General features: G+C 39.0%; 4 protein-coding genes across 5 annotated transcripts; 3 read left to right on the top strand and 1 right to left on the bottom strand.

Annotated features, from left to right (window-relative positions):
- The first annotated feature begins 1,310 nt into the window (after nt 1-1,310).
- LOC140366004 (taste receptor type 1 member 3-like) lies at nt 1,311-4,418 on the top strand. The gene is made up of 7 exons (XM_072452638.1): nt 1,311-1,621; nt 1,914-2,270; nt 2,337-2,750; nt 2,815-3,018; nt 3,147-3,267; nt 3,340-3,710; nt 3,806-4,418. The coding sequence occupies exons 1-7, from the start codon at nt 1,355-1,357 to the stop codon at nt 4,403-4,405; spliced, it is 2,334 nt and encodes a 777-aa protein (XP_072308739.1). The 5' UTR covers nt 1,311-1,354; the 3' UTR covers nt 4,406-4,418.
- A 1,617-nt stretch (nt 4,419-6,035) lies between these two features.
- Nucleotides 6,036-10,872, top strand: tas1r3 (taste receptor, type 1, member 3). The gene is made up of 8 exons (XM_072452637.1): nt 6,036-6,248; nt 6,504-6,804; nt 7,691-8,047; nt 8,363-8,791; nt 9,043-9,246; nt 9,383-9,503; nt 9,575-9,945; nt 10,041-10,872. The coding sequence occupies exons 1-8, from the start codon at nt 6,043-6,045 to the stop codon at nt 10,650-10,652; spliced, it is 2,601 nt and encodes an 866-aa protein (XP_072308738.1). The 5' UTR covers nt 6,036-6,042; the 3' UTR covers nt 10,653-10,872.
- A 1,382-nt stretch (nt 10,873-12,254) lies between these two features.
- odad1 (outer dynein arm docking complex subunit 1) lies at nt 12,255-21,350 on the top strand. 2 transcript variants are annotated; one of them, XM_072452636.1, is made up of 14 exons: nt 12,255-12,354; nt 12,502-12,592; nt 13,362-13,551; nt 14,652-14,777; nt 14,867-14,980; nt 15,336-15,403; nt 15,471-15,643; nt 15,800-15,937; nt 16,325-16,407; nt 16,489-16,657; nt 16,755-16,918; nt 20,619-20,722; nt 20,811-20,901; nt 21,231-21,350. In XM_072452636.1, exons 1-14 carry the CDS (start codon nt 12,288-12,290, stop codon nt 21,327-21,329), a joined length of 1,677 nt encoding a protein of 558 aa, XP_072308737.1. In that variant the 5' UTR covers nt 12,255-12,287; the 3' UTR covers nt 21,330-21,350. The 2 variants fall into 2 exon arrangements, with proteins under 2 accessions (XP_072308737.1, XP_072308736.1); XM_072452635.1 differs by lacking the exon at nt 12,255-12,354 and having other exon boundaries at nt 12,391-12,592.
- LOC140366001 (uncharacterized) lies at nt 17,340-20,423 on the bottom strand. Its single transcript, XM_072452634.1, has 2 exons — nt 20,244-20,423; nt 17,340-19,646 (listed from the first exon to the last, which is right to left on the bottom strand). Exon 2 carries the CDS (start codon nt 19,631-19,633, stop codon nt 17,795-17,797), a length of 1,839 nt encoding a protein of 612 aa, XP_072308735.1. The 5' UTR covers nt 19,634-19,646; nt 20,244-20,423; the 3' UTR covers nt 17,340-17,794.
- Nucleotides 21,351-23,783: the final 2,433 nt, after the last annotated feature.

Here is a 23,783-nt window from a genome sequence, read left to right as displayed (position 1 = left end):
AGCCTAAAAACACATTTTTGTCTTTTCAGATGCACATTTGCTCATTTAGGCATTTTTTCTGCACAAAACAAACCAGCATCAGTGACCCGTGGCTATTGGCTAAATATGAAACTAAGTTCAGATCAGTCAAACTGATAGCAATGTCTTGCATTAAGATATGGATTCAAGATAAGAACCCTACTTGCCACGCTTGACGAATACTTCATGAAAATAGTTTGTCCGCACTAAACAAATGGTCTTTTATTAATGACGTAAAACACAGTATCAGTAGATCAACATGAAGGCTCCCTTGTCAGGAAGAGGAACGTGTCATTGAAATGGCACAGACATGACTAATTTATACTACTTCTAATCTGTTGAACTACATTTAACCTTCAACACTATCAAATGTTAATTATTTACACATATCTTTAATTCAAAATAGAGAAGTAAAATGTCCATTCTCAGCAGTTTGAAACACAATATTGACTGTATAAGTTAATGCAAATCATTTGGGAGAGGTGCCCGTTTGCATACAGGGTCAACTAAAATGTAGGCAAATGACCAAACAAAACCCAAACGGAGGTGAATGCAAATGCCACAATGAATAACCTCTGAACTTCAGATTACCCTGGCCAATAGTTGACACAAGTACGTCATATTTGCATCAGGATTAACTAAAAGCTTTTATTTTCATAACTGTTATTATGGCTTATACGCTTGTTATGTCGCTTCTTTTGGTGGTGGTAAACATATTCTGAAAGGTAAAGCATCACGGTCACTATGGCAACAAAGTGTGGCTCCAGAGCACTTACACTGAGAAAAACCACAAACAAATAAATATTCTGGAAGAAGCTGGATATCTACCCACTTTTAGGTAAATTCAGGCGAGTACACCTTGCTCCATTTGATGTGATGTATTGGCTTTCATGCATCTTTACATACATTCAATGAACCATACAGGTAGTTTTGCATATTATCACAGTATTTCTGGCCACTGTTCCTTGAGCTCAAGTCCCATTCGAGACGCGATATGGCTTCTCCTTTCAAGCTGCTTGTATTAGCATTAGCACTTAGACAGTGTACTTCAAATGAGTGGTTTGGAAACATCTCGACCAGCCTGTTTGACCTGTCCGGAGACATTTTGATCGGGGGGCTGTTTCCGATAAACGCTCTCACCAGCAACCTCAGTGAGCGAATCAAGCCAAACGATATTGAATGTGCAAGGTAAGGGTCTTTGAAATTTGAATTCAATACGTTTGCCAAGGCACTGATGCTCTTTCTCGTGATATTTCTGCACACACTTTATCCAGTCAAGTAGGTGTTTATTCTATCTTACAGTTTAAATACATACGGACTGGGGCTTGCCATAGTGATGAAGTATGCAGTGGATGAAGTGAATGCCAATCCAAAGCTTTTACCTGGGATCAAGCTGGGTTATAAAATATATGACACTTGTAGACAGTCTTCAGTGATTGTCAGACCCACCATCTACTTTTTGACAAAGAAATCGACTAAAGATCTTTCTGTTCAGTGCAACTACACAGACTATGAGACCACTATGGCTGCAGTGATTGGTCCAAATGCCTCAGAAATGGTTTCCATCATAGGAAAGCTACTGGGATTCTTTCTCATGCCACAGGTATGTTTATGTCTTATACTGTTTATGTCTTTGTTGTGTGGAGCACTTTGAATTGCCTTGTGTATGAATTGTGCTGTACATATAAACTTGCCTTGCCTGCCTTGAAGCTATATTTTGTTCAGTGGTTTCATACAATTTCTTACCCAAACTGATGAGACCACAACATATGAGTAAGGATTCAGTTTTGTCACTATTGCACATCCTTTGAAAGGAATCAACCTTTATGAGCTGTCAACCATAACAGTATTCCCTTGTTATTATTTTCATACGCTTCCCATTTTCCTAACTGCAGATCAGTTACCGTGCCACGAGTGACAAGTTCAGCGACAAGACTACGTACCCGTCGTTCTTCCGCACGGTGCCCAGTGACAAGTGGCAGGTGGATGTGATGATGCAGCTGATACAGGAGTTTGAGTGGAACTGGGTGGCCGTGGTCGGCAGTGAGGAGGAATACGGGCAGATGGGGGCGCAGGAGTTCTCCAAACTGGCAGAGAAGAGCTCTGTGTGTGTGGCCTACCAGGGCCTGATCCCGGTCTACACTGATCCAGGACCGACCATAGAGGTCATCATCAGCAACATTAAAGCCACCAACGTCAACGTCATCGTGGTGTTCTCTTTACCAGAGCCAGCGGCTGCATTCTTCACAGAGGTACAGGGTAAAGGAGGATTGAGATTTGGAAATACAATGTATGACTTAATGTGTTTTTGAGTGCAGGTTATAAAGAATAAAATCACTGGTGTGTGGATTGCCAGCACGAGTTGGGCAAACAGCAACAGGGTGACTGACCTCCCAGGCATCCAGTCCATTGGGACAGTTATTGGATTCACAGATAACACTCAGAGTGTGGACCTGTTTACAGAATACACAAAAGCACTCTTCACTAAAATCAGTGAAGAGAACAAAAACTTGACACAAACAGAAAACCACAGTGATCCCGATGACCCCTGTCCACAGTGCTGGAGCCTGTCAATTGCTAATATCAGCATTGTAGAGAATTCAGCAGTGCAGCAAGCAGCTTTCAGTGTCTATGCTGCCATCTACAGTGTGGCAGAAGCACTGCATCAACTTCTCAAGTGTAATGACAAAGAATGTGATTGGAAGCCTGAGGTGAAGGTTTATCCCTGGAAGGTGTGTTTGGATCAACTATTAATGTATACCATGCAATATATATTAAAAAAAAATATTTTCACAGCTCTTGCAGGTTTTGAAGAATATTTCTATTTACATAAATGGCACCAAGTTCGAATATGACAGCAATGGAAACCCAAACATTGGGTACAATGTGATTCAGTGGGTTTGGAAAAACTCAAATCTACATTTTCGCAATGTTGGAACGTTTCTTCAAACTTTGTCCATCAACAAATCTTTTTTGTCATGGCACACAGAGGGTTCAATGGTAAGATGGAAAAATAATAAATACAATCCACTGAATGTGAACAGAATCAGTTTAGACATCTGATGTTCCTATTGTAATGGGTGTGGTAGTTGAGTTCAGTCCAGCTTTCTCTATTTGACTTTATTCAGGTGCCAATGTCGGCGTGTTCTGCGGCCTGTGAGTCTGGACAAGTGCGCAGAGTCAAAGGGTTCCACTCCTGCTGCTTTGACTGCATCGACTGTCAGCCCGGGAACTACCAGGCCAGCCAGGGTGAAGACTCAAAACATATCATCTACTTTTCTGTTGGGATAGTAATATCTAACCTTTATTCAAACCTTTCAGATGACAGTCAGTGCACTACGTGTCCAAAAGGCGTGTGGTCGACCCTGCGCAGCACGTCCTGTACTCAGCCCACCTTCGAGGTGCTGTCCTGGGACAGGACAGAGTCTGTGCTGATGGTGTTAGCTGGAGCTCTGCTGCTGCTCTTCCAGAGCTCAGTGCTGCTCCTGTTCCTCAGACACAGGACCACTCCGCTGGTGCTGGCCTCAGGCGGGACCATGGCCATTGTGGCGCTCCTCAGCCTGATGGGGGCGTGCCTGAGCTTGGTGCTGTTCCTGGGACAGCCCACAGACATAGTGTGTCGTCTCCAGCTGCCGCTCACCTCAATTTGGCAAACAGTGACTCTGTCCATCATCACCTCTATCTCTCTACAGGTGACACATATTACCACCTTTGTTACTTATAACATTAACCTTTATTATTGATGAACTAATGATTAATCTATAGCTCTAAATTCACATCCTCCCAGGTCTTCTTTGTGTCAGAGTTCCCTGAGCGGACCGCTCCTCATCTCCGCACTATCAGGGGCCCGGGCAGCTGGCTCCTGGTGCTCTCCTGCTGTGTGGCTCAGGCTGGCATCTGTGGCTGGTTTGTGCAGGAGGGCCCTTCTCTCTCTGTCTACATGGAGAACATGGAGATCAACTTTGTAGAGGCATTCCTGACATGCCCCGTGGAGCCTCTGATAGGCCTCGCTCTGTTACAGGGCTTTAACGTGGTCCTGGCACTGGTCTCCTTCATGTGCACCTTCATGGCTGTGAAGCCTCTGCACCAGTACAACCTGTCCCGGGACATCACCTTCGCCTGCCTCATCTACTGTGTCATCTGGGTCTCCTTCATCCCCATTTACATTGGACTGCAGGACATGATGAAGTCCATAGTCCATGTCTCCTTCACTCTTTCCAGTAACTTTGGGCTGATGGCCGCTTATTATTTACCGAAGTGCTATCTGATAGTGAGGAAACCTGAGCTCAATAAGCCAGAGTATTTCTGCACAGTTCTGGAGGGAGCCCCTCCTACTCCTCCTCAGGACGAGCCACAGCCAAAAACTGAGATTGAATCTGTGCAGTAAGCTTATTTTGCTATGTAAAAGCAGCTAGATTAGATTGTGTGACAGGACAATTACAATATGTCAAGTTTATAATAAATCAACAGTCTGTGTTCGAATACTAGGAATGAGCTTTGGCAGGTGCATTAGCCCAATTTAATCAGTTGATGAAATAAGTCAATTGTTTGTCCTTTATGAAGCTTTTAAACATACAAAACGGTTAAGTGGTTGTTATGGTCAACATATTTGTCCTCAAGAAAACAGTAAATGCATGATATTGTAAGACTATAGTGTTGTGTTGTGTTGTGTTCTGTATCCAAATAATTGTGTGAGAGGTTTTGCCACTGATGGAAACCACATTAAAAACTCTCTGCTGTGACAGCCAACATCCCCGGGAATTTGCATTTTCCACAGGCAGAATACTTTATAAGTTATCCAAATGTAATGAGCATAATACTTTGTAAACAGACAATTTGTTTGGGGTTTTATGGGAAAATATACTCAATCCATGACATGCAGTGAGCAGGATGTTTCGTTTTCTTACTGTGTTTAGCTACACATGCCATCAACAGCATCTAAAATATTATTTGTGTTATTATTTTGTATTTACAAAGGAAAGGGGACCTCTGTTTCCTATGTTTTCTATTAACATTGTTCAATAATGTATAAACTGTGCACTAAAAGAAAATATAACTCATAAGTTCAAACAAAAAGTCATCACATTTTTATTTAGGTGAAGTAAATATTGTCTTAACCGCCTTTCTTTGTAAGGGAACGCAAGCCTTGGAAGCGACTATGGGTTTCAGCTTCCTGTTATATGCAACCCTGTGGACTCTTTCAATCAATTGCAATCGCTTGAATCATTTGAAAGCTTTGGCAACGGTCCAAATTTCTCATAATTCTAAAACTCAAGAATATATTATTGATACATTTCTGGGAATTGTTTGAGAAAATGGTTACACATCATACCAAAGCAACGTGAAGGGCTCGGCAGCTCAGAATGATGTGCTCATCTTCTGGCACAAGCTGGTTTAGGCAAAGTGAAAAACCACAAACAAATGACAGTAAAATGTTCCGGAAAGATGAATGCCACCAACTCAGCAGGACAAAACGTAACATGCAAGGTGTCACCGACATTATGCACAACAAACAACATGAAAAGCAACCATTGGGTTTTCCTGCTTATAGATCTCTTCCTTTTTAAACGAGTCGCTTATATCATTAGTTCTATGTAGTTGACTCTTTAACTCCAGCACTTACCTGACAAATTAACCATTTTTCTTATGCATGTTCCCATTTTCCCTTACTGACTTGATATTATAGTATTTTGATGCCGCACAGATTCAATGTATCAATAGTTATCTCCTATTTTATGAATAGAATGAAAGAAAATACTAAAGAAGAAAGTTAAACTATTCATTGGTTAATTTTGTCTTCTCAATATTAGTCTTGTCCAAAAAATGATGTACTTATTTTTTGTGGCAAGTCAATGCAGGGAATTTTCACGGTACATTTGAGACAACTGGTAGTGGATTCACACCATTAGGAGAGAGAAAAAGGAGGGACCTAATGTGCCAACTGGCTTCAAAGCGACTTTGCATAACATCCCAGTATATTTCTGTTGTATCAATACTGTCCTTTTGAGTCTCATTGGTTCAACAATGGCGTCAACATCTTTCAATCTTCTTGTCTTATGTTGCGTAGTGAGCCAGAGTCATAGTTTAAGTTCAAATGAATGGTTTAATAATATTTCCACCAATCTGTTCAATTTGTCTGGAGATATTATGCTTGGAGGACTATTTCCGATCAGCCTGTTGACCAGCAACCTAAGTGAACGGACCGAGCCGGACAAGATCACATGTGGAAGGTAAAAACTATATCCAGCTTCAAACACACAAGTCACATCACAATTGTGTTTTACTCATTCACTTGTCAGTCAAACACAGAGGTGGCACGATGGGTAATCTGTTCATCTCTGATTGTAACAAAAACATGATTTTAACAATTTCATAGTAGTTTCTTAATGCAAGTAACTATGGTGAAACGTTCATCAATATTTTTTGCAGACTCACACTGCATTTTATAATTCTATTGGTAATTTTCTCATTTATTCTTGTTACAGTTTGGATTGGTTCGGACTTGGTCTTTCCATAGTGATGAAGTACGCCATAGACGAAGTCAATGCCAATCCTGCACTTCTGCCTGGAGTTAAATTAGGTTATAAAATATACAACACATGTAGACAGCCGGCCGTTATCGTCCAGCCCACGCTGTCCTTCCTGACGAACAGGTCGACAGAGGAACTGTCTGTGGAGTGTAACTACACGGACTATGACACCAGCATCTCCGCTGTCATCGGCCCCTACAGCTCAGAGATGGTCTCTATTATTGGTAAACTACTAGGATTCTTTCTTATGCCACAGGTACAGTATATCTAATGTATACTTTATATTGTTCTCTGCTAATACCATATATGAACTACTGCATTGAAATTCGGGGGCATAGCTACAAGTCAAATACAAATTCCATTTTTATTTTGCAAAAAAAAAGCAATTAGGATTGTCAATCATTCCACATATTAGGAATCGACAAAAGTAATATCTCTCAAATTTAGAGCACTAAAATTCCATGATCTAGTCAATCTAAAAACAGCATTGTTCATGAATAAAGTTAGAAAACAACTTGTGCCTGCAAAAATATTGTGTTTGTTTGAAATTAAGGAGGCTAAATATGATCTAAGAGCAAAGTATAAGTTTAAAAAACAATTGGTTAGAACGAATGTAAAAAAAAGATTTGTTTTCTGTTCAAGGGGTCAACTTGTGGAATGGTCTAACAGATGAACTTATGAGGAGTAATTATATTTTCCATTTTAAAAAACTGCTCAAGTGAATAATTTAGAATATAAGAATATTTTAACAGGTCCCAAACTCAGACACTGGATACAAGCTGTAGATTTGGTGATATTCTTGTTGTCATCACAAAATGATCAGGTCAAACCTGCTCGTCGTCCTAACTTTTAAACAAGTTTTCTGTTTTTAACACCATTTTAAATGTATTTATTTATACAGGGGAGGCCCTCAATGAGAGAAGCTCTCTTTTTAAAGAGTACCTTTGTTCACAAGACACATATAACAAGTACAGAATATCAAAATAAAAATGTCAATAAAACCATCAATAAAACATTCAATTAAGTTAAATAAACATCATACACATTGTTTTAGAATTTAAGTTCATTAATTTACCGAATTATAGATGAATCTTATTCATTCAAATAACAGAACTGCTAAAACAATTACATTCTTTCTTTAGATCAGCTATGGTGCCACGAGTGACAAGTTCAGTGACAAGACTACGTACCCGTCGTTCTTCCGCACGGTGCCCAGTGACAAGTGGCAGGTGGATGTGATGATGCAGCTGATACAGGAGTTTGAGTGGAACTGGGTGGCCGTGGTCGGCAGTGAGGAGGAATACGGGCAGATGGGGGCGCAGGAGTTCTCCAAACTGGCAGAGAAGAGCTCTGTGTGTGTGGCCTACCAGGGCCTGATCCCGGTCTACACTGATCCAGGACCGACCATAGAGGTCATCATCAGCAACATTAAAGCCACCAACGTCAACGTCATTGTGGTGTTCTCTTTGGTCGAACCGGCTCTTGTCTTTTTTACAAAAGTAAGATCATACATTTGGTTTACTGGTCTCAACTTTGTTCTGGTATAATACAGTCCAACACAAAATAATCATGTATTCCTAATATTTAAACTCAATTGATCTGAATCAAAATTAGACCTGCAAACTTTTTAATAGAGTTTTTAGTTTTGTAGTCAGCATACAAGTTAAATGTTCCAACATAGCACAGGGATACATTTCTTGTTCCGGAACAAGCTCTTTCTTAATTTGCATGGATTAAAATAGTTGCCTTTAGAGTCTTTAAAGTCTTGCCTTTAAACATTTTTTAATGACAATAACACAAATTCCCTATCACAGGTCATGGAGCATAATCTGACATGTGTGTGGATCGGCAGCACGTCTTGGACTAACAGCAGGAAACTCACCTCTATCCCCAAAATGAAAACCATTGGTACGATCATTGGATTCACAGACATGACTCAGGATCTACCGTATCTCACCGATTATACACAAGCACTTTTTACTAAAATCAGCGAAGAATCAAAAAACTCAAAGCAACCACCAAACAACAATAACAACAACAACAATCCAAGTGAGCCCTGTCCCCAATGCTGGCGCCTCTCTCCTGCAAACACAAGCAGGATACAGGATTCTGGGGTCAAAGGACAGGCTTTCAGTGTCTATGCTGCGGTCTACAGTGTGGCAGAGGCATTACATCAACTTCTTCACTGTGATGAGACCCGCTGTGACTGGAAACGGGGTTCAACCAAGGTCTATCCATGGAAGGTAATTTTAGTGTGTGAAAAGGGATATGCTAACAGTATTTCTTGTAACAGTTCAGAGATGCTAGAGTGTCAGTACAGTTTTGAATAGTTAATCGTTTTAGATTTTTTCAAATGAATTTGAGATATGAAAAATAGCCTGCATGTCTACCATTGTGACAAATGGGTTAGCAAAGCTCTTCAATTTGCTTTGCATTTTTTAATAGTTTTGTAACTAATGGTGAATTATTGAAATATTGTTTTATGTTGTTGCAGCTGATGCAAGTTTTAAAGAATATTTCCATTGACATAAATGGCACCAAGTTTCATTTCGACAGTACTGGAAACCCAAACGTTGGATACCAAGTGATTCAGTGGAATTGGGAAGACTCAAATGTACAACTTCGAAATGTTGGGAGTTTTCAGCATAATCTGACCATAAACAAATCCCTCTTCACTTGGCACACTGAGGATTCAACGGTAACATTGCATTCATCTTTTCACATGAGGATGGAGTGTTCTAGTTTTTGGAAACCTCTTGTGCAAAAAGTGTCCTATTGTAATGGGTGTGGTGGTTCAGAGTTCAGTCCAGCTTTCTCTATTTGACTTTATTCAGGTGCCAATATCGACGTGTTCTTCAGACTGTAAGCCTGGACAAGTGCGCAGAGTCAAAGGGTTCCACTCCTGCTGCTTTGACTGCATCGACTGTCAGCCCGGGACCTACCAGGCCAGCCGCGGTGAACCTCAAAACATATCATGTACTTTTCTGTTGGGATAGTAATTTCTAACATTTATTCACTCAATTCAGAGGACATCAAGTGCACTACGTGTCCAAAAGGCCTGTGGTCGACCCTGCGCAGCTCGTCCTGTACTCAGCCCACCTTCGAGGTGCTGTCCTGGGACAGGACAGAGTCTGTGCTGATGGTGTTAGCTGGAACTCTGCTGCTGCTCTTCCAGAGCTCAGTGCTGCTCCTGTTCCTCAGACACAGGACCACTCCGCTGGTGCTGGCCTCAGGCGGGACCATGGCCATTGTGGCGCTCCTCAGCCTGATGGGGGCGTGCCTGAGCTTGGTGCTGTTCCTGGGACAGCCCACAGACATAGTGTGTCGTCTCCAGCTGCCGCTCACCTCAATTTGGCAAACAGTGACTCTGTCCATCATCACCTCTATCTCTCTACAGGTGACACATATTACCACCTTTGTTACTTATAACATTAACCTTTATTATTGATGAACTAATGATTAATCTATAGCTCTAAATTCACATCCTCCCAGGTCTTCTTTGTGTCAGAGTTCCCTGAGCGGACCGCTCCTCATCTCCGCACTATCAGGGGCCCGGGCAGCTGGCTCCTGGTGCTCTCCTGCTGTGTGGCTCAGGCTGGCATCTGTGGCTGGTTTGTGCAGGAGGGCCCTTCTCTCTCTGTCTACATGGAGAACATGGAGATCAACTTTGTAGAGGCATTCCTGACATGCCCCGTGGAGCCTCTGATAGGCCTCGCTCTGTTACAGGGCTTTAACGTGGTCCTGGCACTGGTCTCCTTCATGTGCACCTTCATGGCTGTGAAGCCTCTGCACCAGTACAACCTGTCCCGGGACATCACCTTCGCCTGCCTCATCTACTGTGTCATCTGGGTCTCCTTCATCCCCATTTACATTGGACTGCAGGACATGATGAAGTCCATAGTCCATGTCTCCTTCACTCTTTCCAGTAACTTTGGGCTGATGGCCGCTTATTATTTACCGAAGTGCTATCTGATAGTGAGGAAACCTGAGCTCAATAAGCCAGAGTATTTCTGCACAGTTCTGGAGGGAGCCCCTCCTACTCCTCCTCAGGACGAGCCACAGCCAAAAACTGAAGAGACTGAAACTGCTGAATCTGTGCATTAACCTTTCCAGTGAAGCAAATGTTGAATATGTTAAGGGTTCTTAACCTTTGACCTTGGAGCTCAACCTTTTCAGTGCAATGTAACTTGAAGCTCATTCACATAGAAACTGTATCATCTTATTTTGCCCAAAGTGGCTCTCGACATAGGCCCTGGTCCTGTGGTTAAGAACCACTGTAATAGATTACTGTAGTGTGCAATTGAAATTATTATATTGAATTGTATTGTAAACAAAAAGTGTGTTGTTCTTCCTTTAACAAGTCAGCTTTGTGCATGTTTTTTAAATATACTGTACCTAAACAAATATGATTAAGTGATAATTTATTTACTTACTTACTAGGAAATCCCAAATGAGATTCAGAATCTTCTTTACGGGTCGTGATCGGGAGCCTATTGTGCATTAGAGAGAAAGGGGGACAGACTCGGTTCCTCTCAGACAAAATTCAGGGCAGCAGTCATGTGACATAGCAACAGTTGCTAATAACAAAACATTTCAGTCCAGAAAGCTCGGCTTCGGCAGGTAAGACTTTTACTAGTTACTAGTTATTTTTACTATTGTATTTGTCCCGCATTGCAATACATAATTATTCACATTGCATTGCATTTTACAATAACAGAATTTCAATATAAACTAAACGTGTGGGAATGTAGGAACTGACTGAAAATGACCGTAACCATGGAAATCCGCCATGTTTGTTGCCGGTGTGCTACAGTAAAACGTCCACAGAGATACCAAAGATAGCATGGAGCCAAAACATTGTAAAAAAAAGTAAACAAAAAAGCCATGGAACAACCTGATAAACAGCCACTACATAATAACATTTTATACTCTATAGAGTCAGAATACTTTGGAATGAATTTGCAGTTAGCCAAATGTTAAACTAATGGAGATTTTAAGACGCTAACTGTTGCTAAACTTAGCGTTCATTCAAAAGTATTCTAACACAATACTGTTAGATCGATAAATGCATTAACTCAATGGACTAATGTATTTGCCAGTATTTTATTCAGCCAGGTTGTTCTACGGCTTCTTTAGTTTACTTGTTCACGTTGTTTTGGAAACTTTGTACAATTAGCACCGCAGCAACAACACAGCAGATCCATGGCAACAGATGTTTTTTGACGTTCCATCTCCAACTCTATAGAAATAAACAGATATTAATGCTACATAATAAGATATTTGAAACATGAATGTAGCTACTTGCAAAGTGCGTGTGTGTTTTACAGCAGTTAGTTAGGAAGTAGTTTATTTTTTTTGCTAATACATTCCACCATAGCTGTGGAATGTATTAGCAGTAGATTATATATATATATATATATATATATATATATATATATATATATATATACATATACATATACATATACATATACATATACATATACATATACATATACATATACATATACATATATATATATATATATATATATATATATATATATATATATATGCTGTGAAGAGATGGATTATTTATTATTTTCCCCCTTTATTGAACTGATATTCAAGTCTGACCTCTAGTGGTAGTAGGTATTAAACGTATGACGTGCACAAGAGTCTCAGCTGTCATTTTGTACTTTATATCAAATTATTTCATTAAAAAAAGAAAAAATATAGACGACAAGACCAGAGTCAACCATGCCACGAGGAAAGTCCGCCATCAGCACCCGGACAGACGACAGCGAGATGGGTGTGGATGCCTCAGGTAAAGAACAACACAATACTACAACTGTACTGCTCCTTTAATGCTCAATAATACTTCTGCTACTGATGCTAATAATAATCATAATAATGTTAGTGTTTGTAAATTGTAAAATAAAATACCTTTACAAGCACTTCCTTTATATGTTAGAAATTGCCAAGCTGCTGAGACAGTTCAGAATCATGGATGGAGACCGGCAGTCTTACAGTATTCAAGCTCGCAAGCAGATCCGCAAACAAGAGTAAGAATAGCACGCTCACAAAAACATTTATACACAGAAATATCACAACACAACGCATACATTCCTATATATCGTGCACCACATTAGAAAACGAGGATGAAATAAATGGTCAACATGTAAATAAATATGACTCTAGCAGATTATAGTACTTTGCACAAGATATTTATACATTTGGTAATACAAAATAATAATTTAATAATTCAGGTCCTATTAGGAAATACAACTTAACAACTCAGAGCAAGGGATGTCACTATATTAAATTTCAATGTTACGATTATTGTGAGACGAAACATCACGATTTCATGATTATTGACACAAAGACCAAACAACAGTGAAGTCCTTTATTTGCTTTCATTGACAAGTTTAAATGACCTTTCCTCACTAGCGTTATGACATCAAACTTGCAGAACAAAAAAATAATATCTGCACAGCCTGATAAAGTTCTCAGAAGTCTGACTTTGTCTGGCGTATATAACTAAAAATGAGCAACTGAAATGACTCATTGTTGCCGGCAACGATTTACATTTTAGCCCTTACGATTATATTGTGACCCAATAATCACATTAATCGATTAACCAAATAATATTGACATCCCTACTCAGAACAACATGACAGCTCAATTACTAATACAGTTCCAATGTTCAATGCTATATTCCTTTTTACAGCGTCTTCTTGACCACTGGCCTTGAATGTCTTTAAATACAATGAAAAGCATATTCCACTAAAACATTCATATTGCTTTAGAGTCAAAAGGGCTTTTTGTGCGCAGACAGGAGATAGAAAAGCTGATGAAGGAGCAGGAGGAGCTGCGGTGCAAACTGGGAGTGTGTAAGAGCCTGAGCCGGCAGCAGCAGGACCAGGAGGAGGCCCAGGAACTCAGGACTTTACTGGACCAGATTCAACTCATCGAGGAGGACTTCGAGAAAGAGAGGGCTGGCCAGAGGCAACTGGAGCAAGAGGTCACATTCTGATATGCTTATTGAGAACGGCTCACTAATATGAGTTTGTGACGTGGTGGATGCAGTGCAATAATGATACAACACTGATGGCTAGGAAAAAAAGAAATACAATAATAATAATAATAATAATAATAAAAATGTTGGTTTGGTTTCTGAAGAAATTAAAATTGTTGTTATATTCAGATTATGAAACTGTTATATCCCACTCCCAGTATCTTGTGGCATAGGCAAAAAATCCACAAATGTTGAACCTTTTAGCAATTAAGGCCATATTCATGTGCATATAACTGATGTTAATAAGAGTGTTTACTTACCATTAGTATTAGTATTATTTAGTCTTCTGCTAGCTATTTTACTTTATTTTATTATTATTTTATTATTATTTTATTTTTATCTTTATCTTTTTATTTATTTATTTTTTATTTTCTTCTCCCTCCATTCCCAGGAGTTTTGTTAATAAGAGTTTTTTGTTTTGTTTATAAGAGTTCTTCTATCTCCTATAAGTTATCTGTCCTTTCCTTCTGTATCTACTGCGTTGTAACACCGAAATTTCCCCATGTGTGGACAATAAAGGATTATCTTATCTTATTTTATCTTAATGATGAGGCGTGGTATATAATCCCATCCTGCTATAATAATGCGACCACAGCACAAAACTTGAAAAATTGCCAGTATTTGTTTTCCAATCTCAAATATGGCAGGCTTTAAATGGTCTAATCTCATCTGAAACCCATTGAGACCCGTATACTAAGATTCTGTAAAGGCTGTCAAAAGTGTCACACATTAGGAGAAACTAAACTGTCTTTAGTCAGGTATTTACTAGACACTGTAAATAAAAGACAATACAACCAACAATAATACATTGTTACAGCACGCACTAAATACAATAACGAAAATGCTTTAACAGCTCTTTATATTCTTGATACAATTAAGTGGGGCTCATGTAATTCTGTTTATATTATCAATAAAAATGTCAATAATAATGAGCGTCAGATTTAAAATGATCCCGATGGTAGTCAAAAACGTCAAAAACATAGGTCCAAAATGATGACAAAAGAAACACTACAGCGTTTTTATAATTGCTACGGCTGTTTTTGTAGCTCTCCATTATAGAATCGAAGTTGGATGAGCTGAGGAGGCGAGAGGTGAGCCGAGGAGACAAACTCAAGACTGAGGTCCGAAAATCTCAGAAAGCAATCCGCACTTTAGAGAACAAACTGGACCGGGTGAGTCTTTACTGCCCTGAGTCACAGCAAACTTAACGGAGAGACATGTTTTCTTACATTACCATTATCGTTTCCATATACTTGTCTAGGCTTTGGCTCGATTCAGTGAACAGCTGACAAAGAACAGGCAGCTGAGAGAAGAGCTGCAACTCCTGCACATCGAAAGAGTTCGCTTCCAACAGCTCTATAAAAGATTGGACAAGGTTTGCAAACTAAACCACAGAAACACACAATATTTGACATGTATTTGCTACTCAGAATGATCCAGAACTTGCACTTTTCTTTCTCAAACAATACAATGGTGATAGGTACTAGTATTTATAGCAATTGAAGTAGTGATAATATTATATCTAGGGTTTTAGAGCTTTTGGATGGTCTATATTCCTCAAAAAGTAACAATAAACAGGAAGTTTGGTTACTAATTCTACTATGTATGTTCACTATTTTACTACAAATGTTTGGTTGAATAGTTTTTCTTTCTTTAAGTGATGAGATTAGTTTTTTCTCAAGTGGTTAAGTGTGGTATTCATCTATTACTTTTTAAACATATTTTTAAAGGAGCTTCAAGAAGTTCGCAAAAAGATTGGGGAAATCATCTACCAATCTACAGCTGCTTATGACACAAGGTAAGTGTAAGAAAAATACATTAAAATACCAACTTATTCGAGTGTAAATAAAGTTCATAAACGTCAGAGTGGAGGCCCAGACCAAAATGAGCCTGATGAAAGAGAAGACGGTTAAAGACTTGGCTCAATACAACACTGAGATGAAGGAGCTGGAGAGGCTGATTTCACACGACCAGAATTACAAATCGTTTATGACCACCAAGTGCAATGACCGGCCCATCGACGGAGACCACAAACAAGGTAACAAGATCCAAACAAAGACACGAAAACGCAAATCAAAACACTGCTATGATTAATTAGATCATGAGTAGTGAGTCAAATCCATGAGTTTTGACCTTAAAAATATGGGTGATTTTTGTTGATGTTAGTGTTTATTGATAAAGACTTTGATTACAGTTTCGGATGTAAAGGAGGCGCGGAGGATGGACTCTCTGGGGGAGGAGTCACTGGAAACTCTGGAGGAAGTGTTCGAAAGGATTCAGAAAGTGACGGGAGAAGACGACCTGGAAGTCATGGTGGCCAAGTTCCTCCAAGGTAAAGGAACAATGAGTCATTATGTTAGAATATGATAACAGTTCATCCGTAAAAAGGGCTGGGCAATAACACAAAAGAGATCCTTTTGTGATAACGAGAATTGACAATCCAACTGACGTAATTTGTACAAACTATTTCCTTAAATGTCTAAATGTTTTTTAGCATTTACAGAGCCTCTTTAGTTTTAAGTTGCGATTAGCTGCTCCTGCAACTGTTATATCACAATAGACAAATTTCACATTAGCCCCAAAGCAAACAAAGATATATCATGAACAATATAAACATATGGTGTCTTCTGAGATGTCTAAAATAGTTTTAAAATGTTTGAATATTCTTTGTTATGATAAAACCTAAATAGTGTTCCTAATGGTCAATTCCTTATTAAAGTTGAAGACAGGAACTTTGCACTCTTTAATTTTGTAAATGAGCAAAATAAGGAAGCTGAAGTTCTGCGGGAACAGATCAACCAGGTAAGACTTATTGTTTTTTTCAAATTACCAAAATAAACAAATGGACTTAATAAATGTCATGTATTATTTGTAATGTTTTAGATTAAAGAGGAGATGGAACAGTTCCGAGTGGAGGGTCTGTTTCAGGAGGAGAATCATGGTTTGCTGGTGAAGGAAATCGACAACCAACAAAAGGACATTTTATCTCAAGCTGAAGAGTGTGAAACCCAAGCAGACGGCGTTAGCAAAACACTGGATCTAGTTAAAACAGGTTTGTCAAGTTTGTAATAACCTCTGCTTTGAATACATATGAAAATGTAACCAACTACCTTCCATACTGCACTGAAATGTACTATCCAATGTTACAGCGGTCAGCAACATATTCGTTCAACTAGAGTGTGACCAATCAATGATAGAAGACATTTTAGGCTCATCAACAGAAATCAACGACAACAACATTATGTCCTATTTGAGACTGATTGAGCAAAAAACCAACGAGATGCTCACTGTCCGGGCATATCTTCAGTCCAAGGTAATGCAAGACACGAGATTTTCAACATACAAGGCCAAAGGTCATTGCTGTCTAGTTTTAGTATTACATATTGTGACTGCCCTTTTGGCTCGGTTTTGAAGGTCTGTAGGTTTTTAGCAAATTGTGTTTAGTAAGCTACCTTTAAAATCATTAACAGTTCATTTAATTCAACCTAATCAAATGGTATTTGAGAAACCATTCCTCATGACTATAGGCTAAGAAGGTTACGTATTTCTGGAGTTGAGCTCATTCAGTGGAATGTAGGTTTTTTCCAAGGCATTTGTTTAGCAACAAAATAACTTGTAATTTAATTTGTCAGATTCAATTTAATGCCATCATGTGGAACATTCTAAGTCCCTCAAACTTAAATGAATTGACTCCAATCATCACTTCTTTTTAATCCATTTTTATTCAAGTAATTGGTGGGCAGTTGAAACGACATAAGGCAAACGTAAATATGGACGTCAAATGTACAAACATACATTTTAAATAAGGCAGGTTTAACCCCTCAGATTTATATTTGCGTTACTTAGAAACCCATTACAGTTCAAGTTTTAAACATCTCATCAGTAACAAACCTCTAATGTTAAATAATTTCACAAAAGAAGTTCTTCATCTAATATAGTTAATTTTAACCATAACCTAGCTAGCATTATTAGCAAACTGTTACCATGGATATTTCCCTAGGTTTTACCATTTCATACAAAGTTAGCAGAATATCCTGTACTTGGTTGACACACTCTGCAAACACATGCTTATGGATTCTTGCAGCTTTTTCTGTCCCCGGCAGTGGTTTAAATGATGTTCGGCTTTAGGCACACACGCGGAGTCTCAGGAGGCTGGGATACACTTCCAACGACCGTGACTGTGATGTTTTCACTTTTGAGGTTTTTGGCTGGACTGTGACTGGTGTGATTTGAATCTGAACGTAGGTCGCTGAGCGTGCCAATCTTTTACCCATCGCTGGCTGTTGCCTTGAGATGCATCACGATGACGGGTCACTACTTCAAACCCTTCTCCACCAGCAGACTGATTGTTAGTTGCATGGGAGGTTCTGGTCACGGAATTACTGAAAACACGACGAGATTCTGGGTGGAGTTTAACAAACTCTTTCTGTGCATGTATGTAGCTCCTATGGTTGTCACCTCCCACTGCAATGACCCTGTTCTTTGGCGCAGGTCTGGGACACAGGAGGAAGTGATGCGCTTTGTTTCTGCTGCATTCTGGTCTTCTGCAGAAGAAATCTTCTTTACAATGGTCATGTCCACTGTGGAGCTCTAGGCACTTTACACAGGCCCCCAATTTTTCTACTGCATCTTTTTTCTCTGTTAACTTAAGTACTTGGAATTGTTTGCAGAAATACAATTTTTGACTGTGCTTGCTGTCCCCACAGACGACACACCCTGGAGAGAGACTGGATGACATTGTGGTTCCATTTTGCTTTGAGTCAGAATCTGTGTCTCTCAGCTGTTCATAAATGTATTTTTGACTTCTCAGGAAAGTTAAAAGGATGTCAAAGCGCTGGTCTTGCTGGTCACCATTCTCTGCTGCGTAGAGAAGCCACTCCTTTTTCATAGCTTCTGATAGTTTGCCCTCTATTGACTTTATCACAAGTGGATTTTTCAGGGCAGCTGTTTCACCGAGGTTGCTCAGTTCTAATGAGGCTTTTTCAACTGCTTTGATCAGTTCAATTACTTTTCTTGGATTATTGCTGACAACAGGTGGTAGTTTCTGGAGTTTCTCCACAATCTCTATGGCGATAGAGGTCTTGTTGCCAAAGTGATTATCAAGGACTCTGAAGATGTCATCAGCAGTGTTACAAGTTGACAAGTGAAGATCTCTTAATGTTCCGTCATCTATGCTGTCGAGTAGTTGACGTTTTTTAACTTCTCTTGCCCCTCGTTCCTGCTGTTGCTTCCAGTCCTTCTTCCAGAGCTGGAAGTCACATTTGGTGCCAGGAAACTTGGCCAACGAGGTTGCGTTCATTTTTATGGCTGGTGTTGCACTGTCAGTGGTGGTGGAGCTTAGCCTGTCTTTGACTCTGACTTGAATGAACTGTGCTTTCCTTGCAGTTAGCTTTAGAAGCGCTCGTTCCAGGTCACTCACACGAGACTGGAGGTTCTTCTGCACTGTGGAAGGGGCCCAGCACTTCCATTTTGTGTGAAGAGCTTTAGCTCTTCCAACCAGCGTCCCCAGGTGTTTTACCATGAAATCATAACCTTCTTCATCTTCATTAGGTTGAATGGCTCCAACTCGCTCTGCTTCAGACTCTGCCGTTTCCACTACCATATTTAGCTCTTCCTCTCCATATTTAGCCCAGAGAGTTGACATAATCAAATCTTTTAGTTCATCTAGTCTATTTTCACATTCACTTTTTGTTTTCTCCAAATCGGCCCTCTGCTGCTCAGAGAGCACACCTCCCTCTCGCTGCGATTCCACAACATACTGGTCTTCCACATCATCATTGGCTTCAAACACTTTATTGGCTTCTATTATTAGTGTTTTAAACGTGTCTTTGAGTTCCTCTTCAGACATCACGGTGTACATTCTTAGCACATTATTGGCCAAACGTGAAAACTGGCGCGTGGCCGTGTTTCTGTTGGCCTTTAGTTGAACCAGCACCAGGGAGTCCGACATCTTGATTGCAGCTGGGAAGTAGACTATTTTCTTGGAGTCCGTCACTGGTAATACTTCCACTGCTGAGTCATTGATCATTGAAGTAAACCCCCTAAAACAGAGAAAACAAAAAGGTAATTGTTAATATACAGGTCTTAGAAAAGCCAAAACAAGTCATCTTATTAAACCAGTAAAGTTTATACCCATTCATAGAAATAATTTGAATCAAAGTTAACCATTGCAATCAATTTAGTCATTTCAAAATTCTAGTGTTTTACCACTTCAGCAAAACGTATACATATTAGTCGTTTGAGCATCTGTTAAGCATCAAAATTTGGACTTGGACGAAATCATTTAGCTTGGATTTTCTAGTAAGCTACATTGCAAGTACATTTTAACGTTCTTGTTTTAACATAAAGAGCTCGAACCAAGCTTACAGGTTTGTAGGTAACCTGGGGGGGTTAATATTTAATTTAATCTAAATATAATCAGACATTTAATAGCTACATTTGTATATATTGCAGTGCAATAACTCATTTCTACTAATCCAATAGTTTCGTGTGTATGTTACGTTGAGAGTTCATTTGAACCATTAGGCTAGGCCTCCTTTACACTTGTTAATTAGCTAGACAAGAACCAACGCTTTAACCACATAATTTAGCATTAACCAGTCACAGAGAACCGATTTTAACTGCTTCGATCCACTTACCGGAGTCCTTCACGTTTAGTGGAGTGTTTGCTGCAGTTTAAAGATTCTCCCTCGAGGTTAATGCCATTCAGGGACAGGGAAAGCTTTGCCTTTAGATTGAGTGGCAGTAGCAGCTTGCGCCGCTGTTTGGACCATGTTTGGTCTTGTTTACGACCACTAAATGCAATGAAGTCCGTTACTTTAAACTGTCCGGGTGGGATACAAGACTTTGGGGAAATAGTTCCACGTGGATGCGTTGAATGAGGTCGCATGCCCAGAACGGGCGTTTACATTGATGTATTTTTAAATAAATGCTCTTAAAATAACCTATACCAAACTGCCCAAAAAGTACAAAAAATAATTGCTCCTCTTTTTGAACATTTTATTCAACATCAGGACTTGGAAAAAGATTACAGTCCCAAGGACTTGGCTAAATTTCTTCTTGGCCAGAATCCAGTGATACTGGAGGATGTCGATGCTGCTCAGACCACAATCAACAGGTTCTTATTAAGGACATATTTTCCACTTGTTCCATTGAATCTAACAATCTATCTATCACTGATGAATTATACCTTTTGTGTTCCACAGTGTCAACTACAACACAGAAGAGCTTAACATCACTGAAAATGAGGAGAGGCCCCTGTCCAAAGGAGAACTGAGGAGACGAATTATAAATGAGGTATGCATCCAGTCTATGGCATAGACCGGGTCAGTGAACTTCTGTTGTGTCCAAATACAATTGTAAGTCAACTTTTATAACTCAGATTACTATAATTACTCCCACAAAAATGTCTATTAAATACACAAACTAACATCCATATCTTTATTACTGTAGTACAAGTTAGAGCCCATTTAATGTAAACAGTATCTAGGATTCAGCACAGCTATTAGTGATTAGCACTGTTAGTTTCACTGCTCACATAATAATGATATGCTTTTAATCTACATGTCTGTCAACTACTATCAAACAATCAAAGTATTTTATCATTGTGACATATGCAATTTTAGGTCATGCAAAAAGACATTTCACCTGGACAAATGGCAAGAAAAAACTCCAAGACCAGTTTGCAGAGCAGCAGCAGACAGCGTTCCCTGGAGGACCCCTAAAGCCGGTATATTCCCCGGGCCCAGGAGACAAATCAGGCCCTCCAAGTGATTAAATCTGGCCCAAAAAAGTTGTTGTGAACCAAGGACAAAGTTTTAGTTTGTTCATTTTTGTGTGTTTCCATTGAGAATGCTGTGGAAGACTCTATAATAATCACAGCCATTCTTACATATAGTGCATCTCTGGAACAAAACAATTCAATTTCATGTTCAATATAGAACAATATTGTAGCTAAAAGTCCCCAATGATTGATGCAAATTTGTCACTTGTGAGCTCTTGAAGTGCTCAAAATAATTAAATCACATTGTTATTAAATGTCTTTATTTTGATAGTGGCAACTTATTGTCAAATGTAAAAGTACAAATTAAACATGGGTAAAAAATATATATATATATATATATATATATATATATATATATATATATATATATATATATATATATATATATATATATATATATATATATATATATCAGCATGTTTGATGAGGTGTAGAAAGTTAAACCAGTTTGACACACAGAAGTAAATGTAACTGTTTAATAGTGAATAAAGTAATGTTTTTCTCTGAGATAAATAAAGTCTTTCTTATTTGGAAAAAAGTCACGGCAATTTTTATTTTCTTTGCTTACGCCTCCTGCGCCGTACTGCACAGCCTCAGTTAAAATTGTACAAGTTGGAAACATTGTAAAATCCATGCCACCTCTTTTACAATCTTCCATTCACAAATTCCCTTTTATATCTTAAGCGTGGTTTACTTGTAGTTGTTGGCAATTAAGATAAGATCTTGGTGCAAGCCTCTGTCCCTGGCTCTGCTTCACTGCAATTCTCAGAGGGAGAGGTGGGGGGCAGCACATGCTTTTGTAATTCTCCCCTGGCATGCTGGGACTCAGGAGCTTCTGGCAACAATTATTGGATCCAAGCCCAGTGACAATGTTTTCTAAAATTAATGAATTAAAATGAACCCTTTCAGTATGGTTACTTGGACTGTTTGAAGATGCGACATTTAAAGCGTGTCCAAACTCGAGTTGGCCTGGATTGTAAATGGTGTAATTGTACTAGATCATTGTTCAAGGTGTATCCTGCCACGGGCCCATAGTAGCAGGGCCAGAAATCATGTGAATAAGCAATGGGATAGGAAATAATAGACGTTTCTGGTGTTGATGAAGACAGTGAAGCGGGTGAGGTGGCCATTTTGTACATTTGACAGGTTCTCCTCCTCTCAGTGTTAGTTAGATATGAGACAGTTAACAATTTGAACTGAACCCGTGCAGCATTGAGGTATTTAACAAGGCATCTATTTACATTGAGTTGGTAATGAATGGAAGCTCTGCTCATAATGAACAAAGAACAATGGTCAGCTAAATGAGTTGCGTGTGTCACGGTGGAGTAGGGGGAGATGGAAACAAGTGGTGTTCTTTCTAAATGCCTGGTGTAGTTTTGGCTTTGGACAACTTTGAATAAATGTGGCTTAATATCACTTTGCTTCTGTACTGTGTGTGGCACTATGATGTTATTGTCTGAATCAAAGCATGACCAAATGATTGACGCATTGGATATGAATCAGAAATGTTGGCAGAATAAAGTGAGTACTATAATAGGAATAGAAGTCAAGAGTATTGATTTGTTGTTTTGCTTGGATCAAATCATTCTTACTTCTGTTTAGTCTGTTTTCCAAAGTATAAAGATGATTAAAAATGAATCAATACAACTGTCTTTCTTTGATGATGGCCAAAAGTTGTCATTTGGAAGTGACTTGTGACATCTCAAACAGTGACATATTGTTGAGAACATAAATGCACTTGCATTCTTGAACTTTGAGCAAACTGTCGACTATAGAAGTGGTCCAAAAGTCTTCTTGTCCAAACTTCCTGGAGCTGCTCTGTATTTCCTCGGCACGAAAGAGAAAGTCAGGATGTAGAACTTATTTTGGGAAATATATTTTTATAATCTATCCTCAGCTGTCAGGAACAATTAACAAAGCATGTTTCTATATTTGGATTTCAAAGGGCAAACTGATGCCACCATTTTATTCCAGGCAAGAACATTTACAATGACAGTGAACTGGAATAATAAGGCCCTAAAGACGCTATGCTTAGGTGTAAAGTAATCCTTTTTCAAACACAAGAAATAGGGCTCTGGTTTAGTCATGATTGACAGATAGTTTGTAATAGGATCAAGAGCAGCCAATAACCAATATGTAGGGCATATATTAAAAAAACATCTTAATATAGGATTTTTAGACAGAGCTAACAAACCCCCATCAGTTCAAAATATCTTCCTTTACTGAAACTTTAAGGCTGATATCAAAAAGCTAGAAATATATATATATATATATATATATATATATATATATATATATATATATATATATATATATATATATATATATATATGTATTCCTGATCAATACTTATACTGTCTAACTTCTGTGTATATGTGTTGCTTCTTTATATAGA

This window comes from Eucyclogobius newberryi, unplaced genomic scaffold, assembly GCF_026437365.1.
Source record: "Eucyclogobius newberryi isolate DKJ021-1_F unplaced genomic scaffold, fEucNew1.0.hap1 SCAF_19, whole genome shotgun sequence".
Taxonomy (NCBI): Eukaryota; Metazoa; Chordata; class Actinopteri; order Gobiiformes; family Gobiidae; genus Eucyclogobius; species Eucyclogobius newberryi.
This window is presented reverse-complemented; position numbering and strand designations above follow the sequence as displayed.

Bases quoted from the DNA above. Each gene is read 5' to 3' on its own strand.
- LOC140366004 (XM_072452638.1), top strand. From the start codon at position 1,355: ATGAAGTATGCAGTGGATGAAGTGAATGCCAATCCAAAGCTTTTACCT. The intron at 2,271-2,336 runs GTACAGGGTAAA...TTTTGAGTGCAG, and splicing joins CGGCTGCATTCTTCACAGAG to GTTATAAAGAATAAAATCAC. The intron at 3,268-3,339 runs GTGAAGACTCAA...CAAACCTTTCAG, and splicing joins GAACTACCAGGCCAGCCAGG to ATGACAGTCAGTGCACTACG.
- tas1r3 (XM_072452637.1), top strand. From the start codon at position 6,043: ATGGCGTCAACATCTTTCAATCTTCTTGTCTTATGTTGCGTAGTGAGC. The intron at 6,249-6,503 runs GTAAAAACTATA...TTCTTGTTACAG, and splicing joins GACAAGATCACATGTGGAAG to TTTGGATTGGTTCGGACTTG. The intron at 8,048-8,362 runs GTAAGATCATAC...TCCCTATCACAG, and splicing joins CTCTTGTCTTTTTTACAAAA to GTCATGGAGCATAATCTGAC.
- odad1 (XM_072452635.1), top strand. From the start codon at position 12,420: ATGCTAATAATAATCATAATAATGTTAGTGTTTGTAAATTGTAAAATA. The intron at 12,593-13,361 runs GTAAGAATAGCA...TTTTGTGCGCAG, and splicing joins AAGCAGATCCGCAAACAAGA to ACAGGAGATAGAAAAGCTGA. The intron at 16,658-16,754 runs GTTTGTCAAGTT...CCAATGTTACAG, and splicing joins ACTGGATCTAGTTAAAACAG to CGGTCAGCAACATATTCGTT.
- LOC140366001 (XM_072452634.1), bottom strand. From the start codon at position 19,633: ATGATCAATGACTCAGCAGTGGAAGTATTACCAGTGACGGACTCCAAG.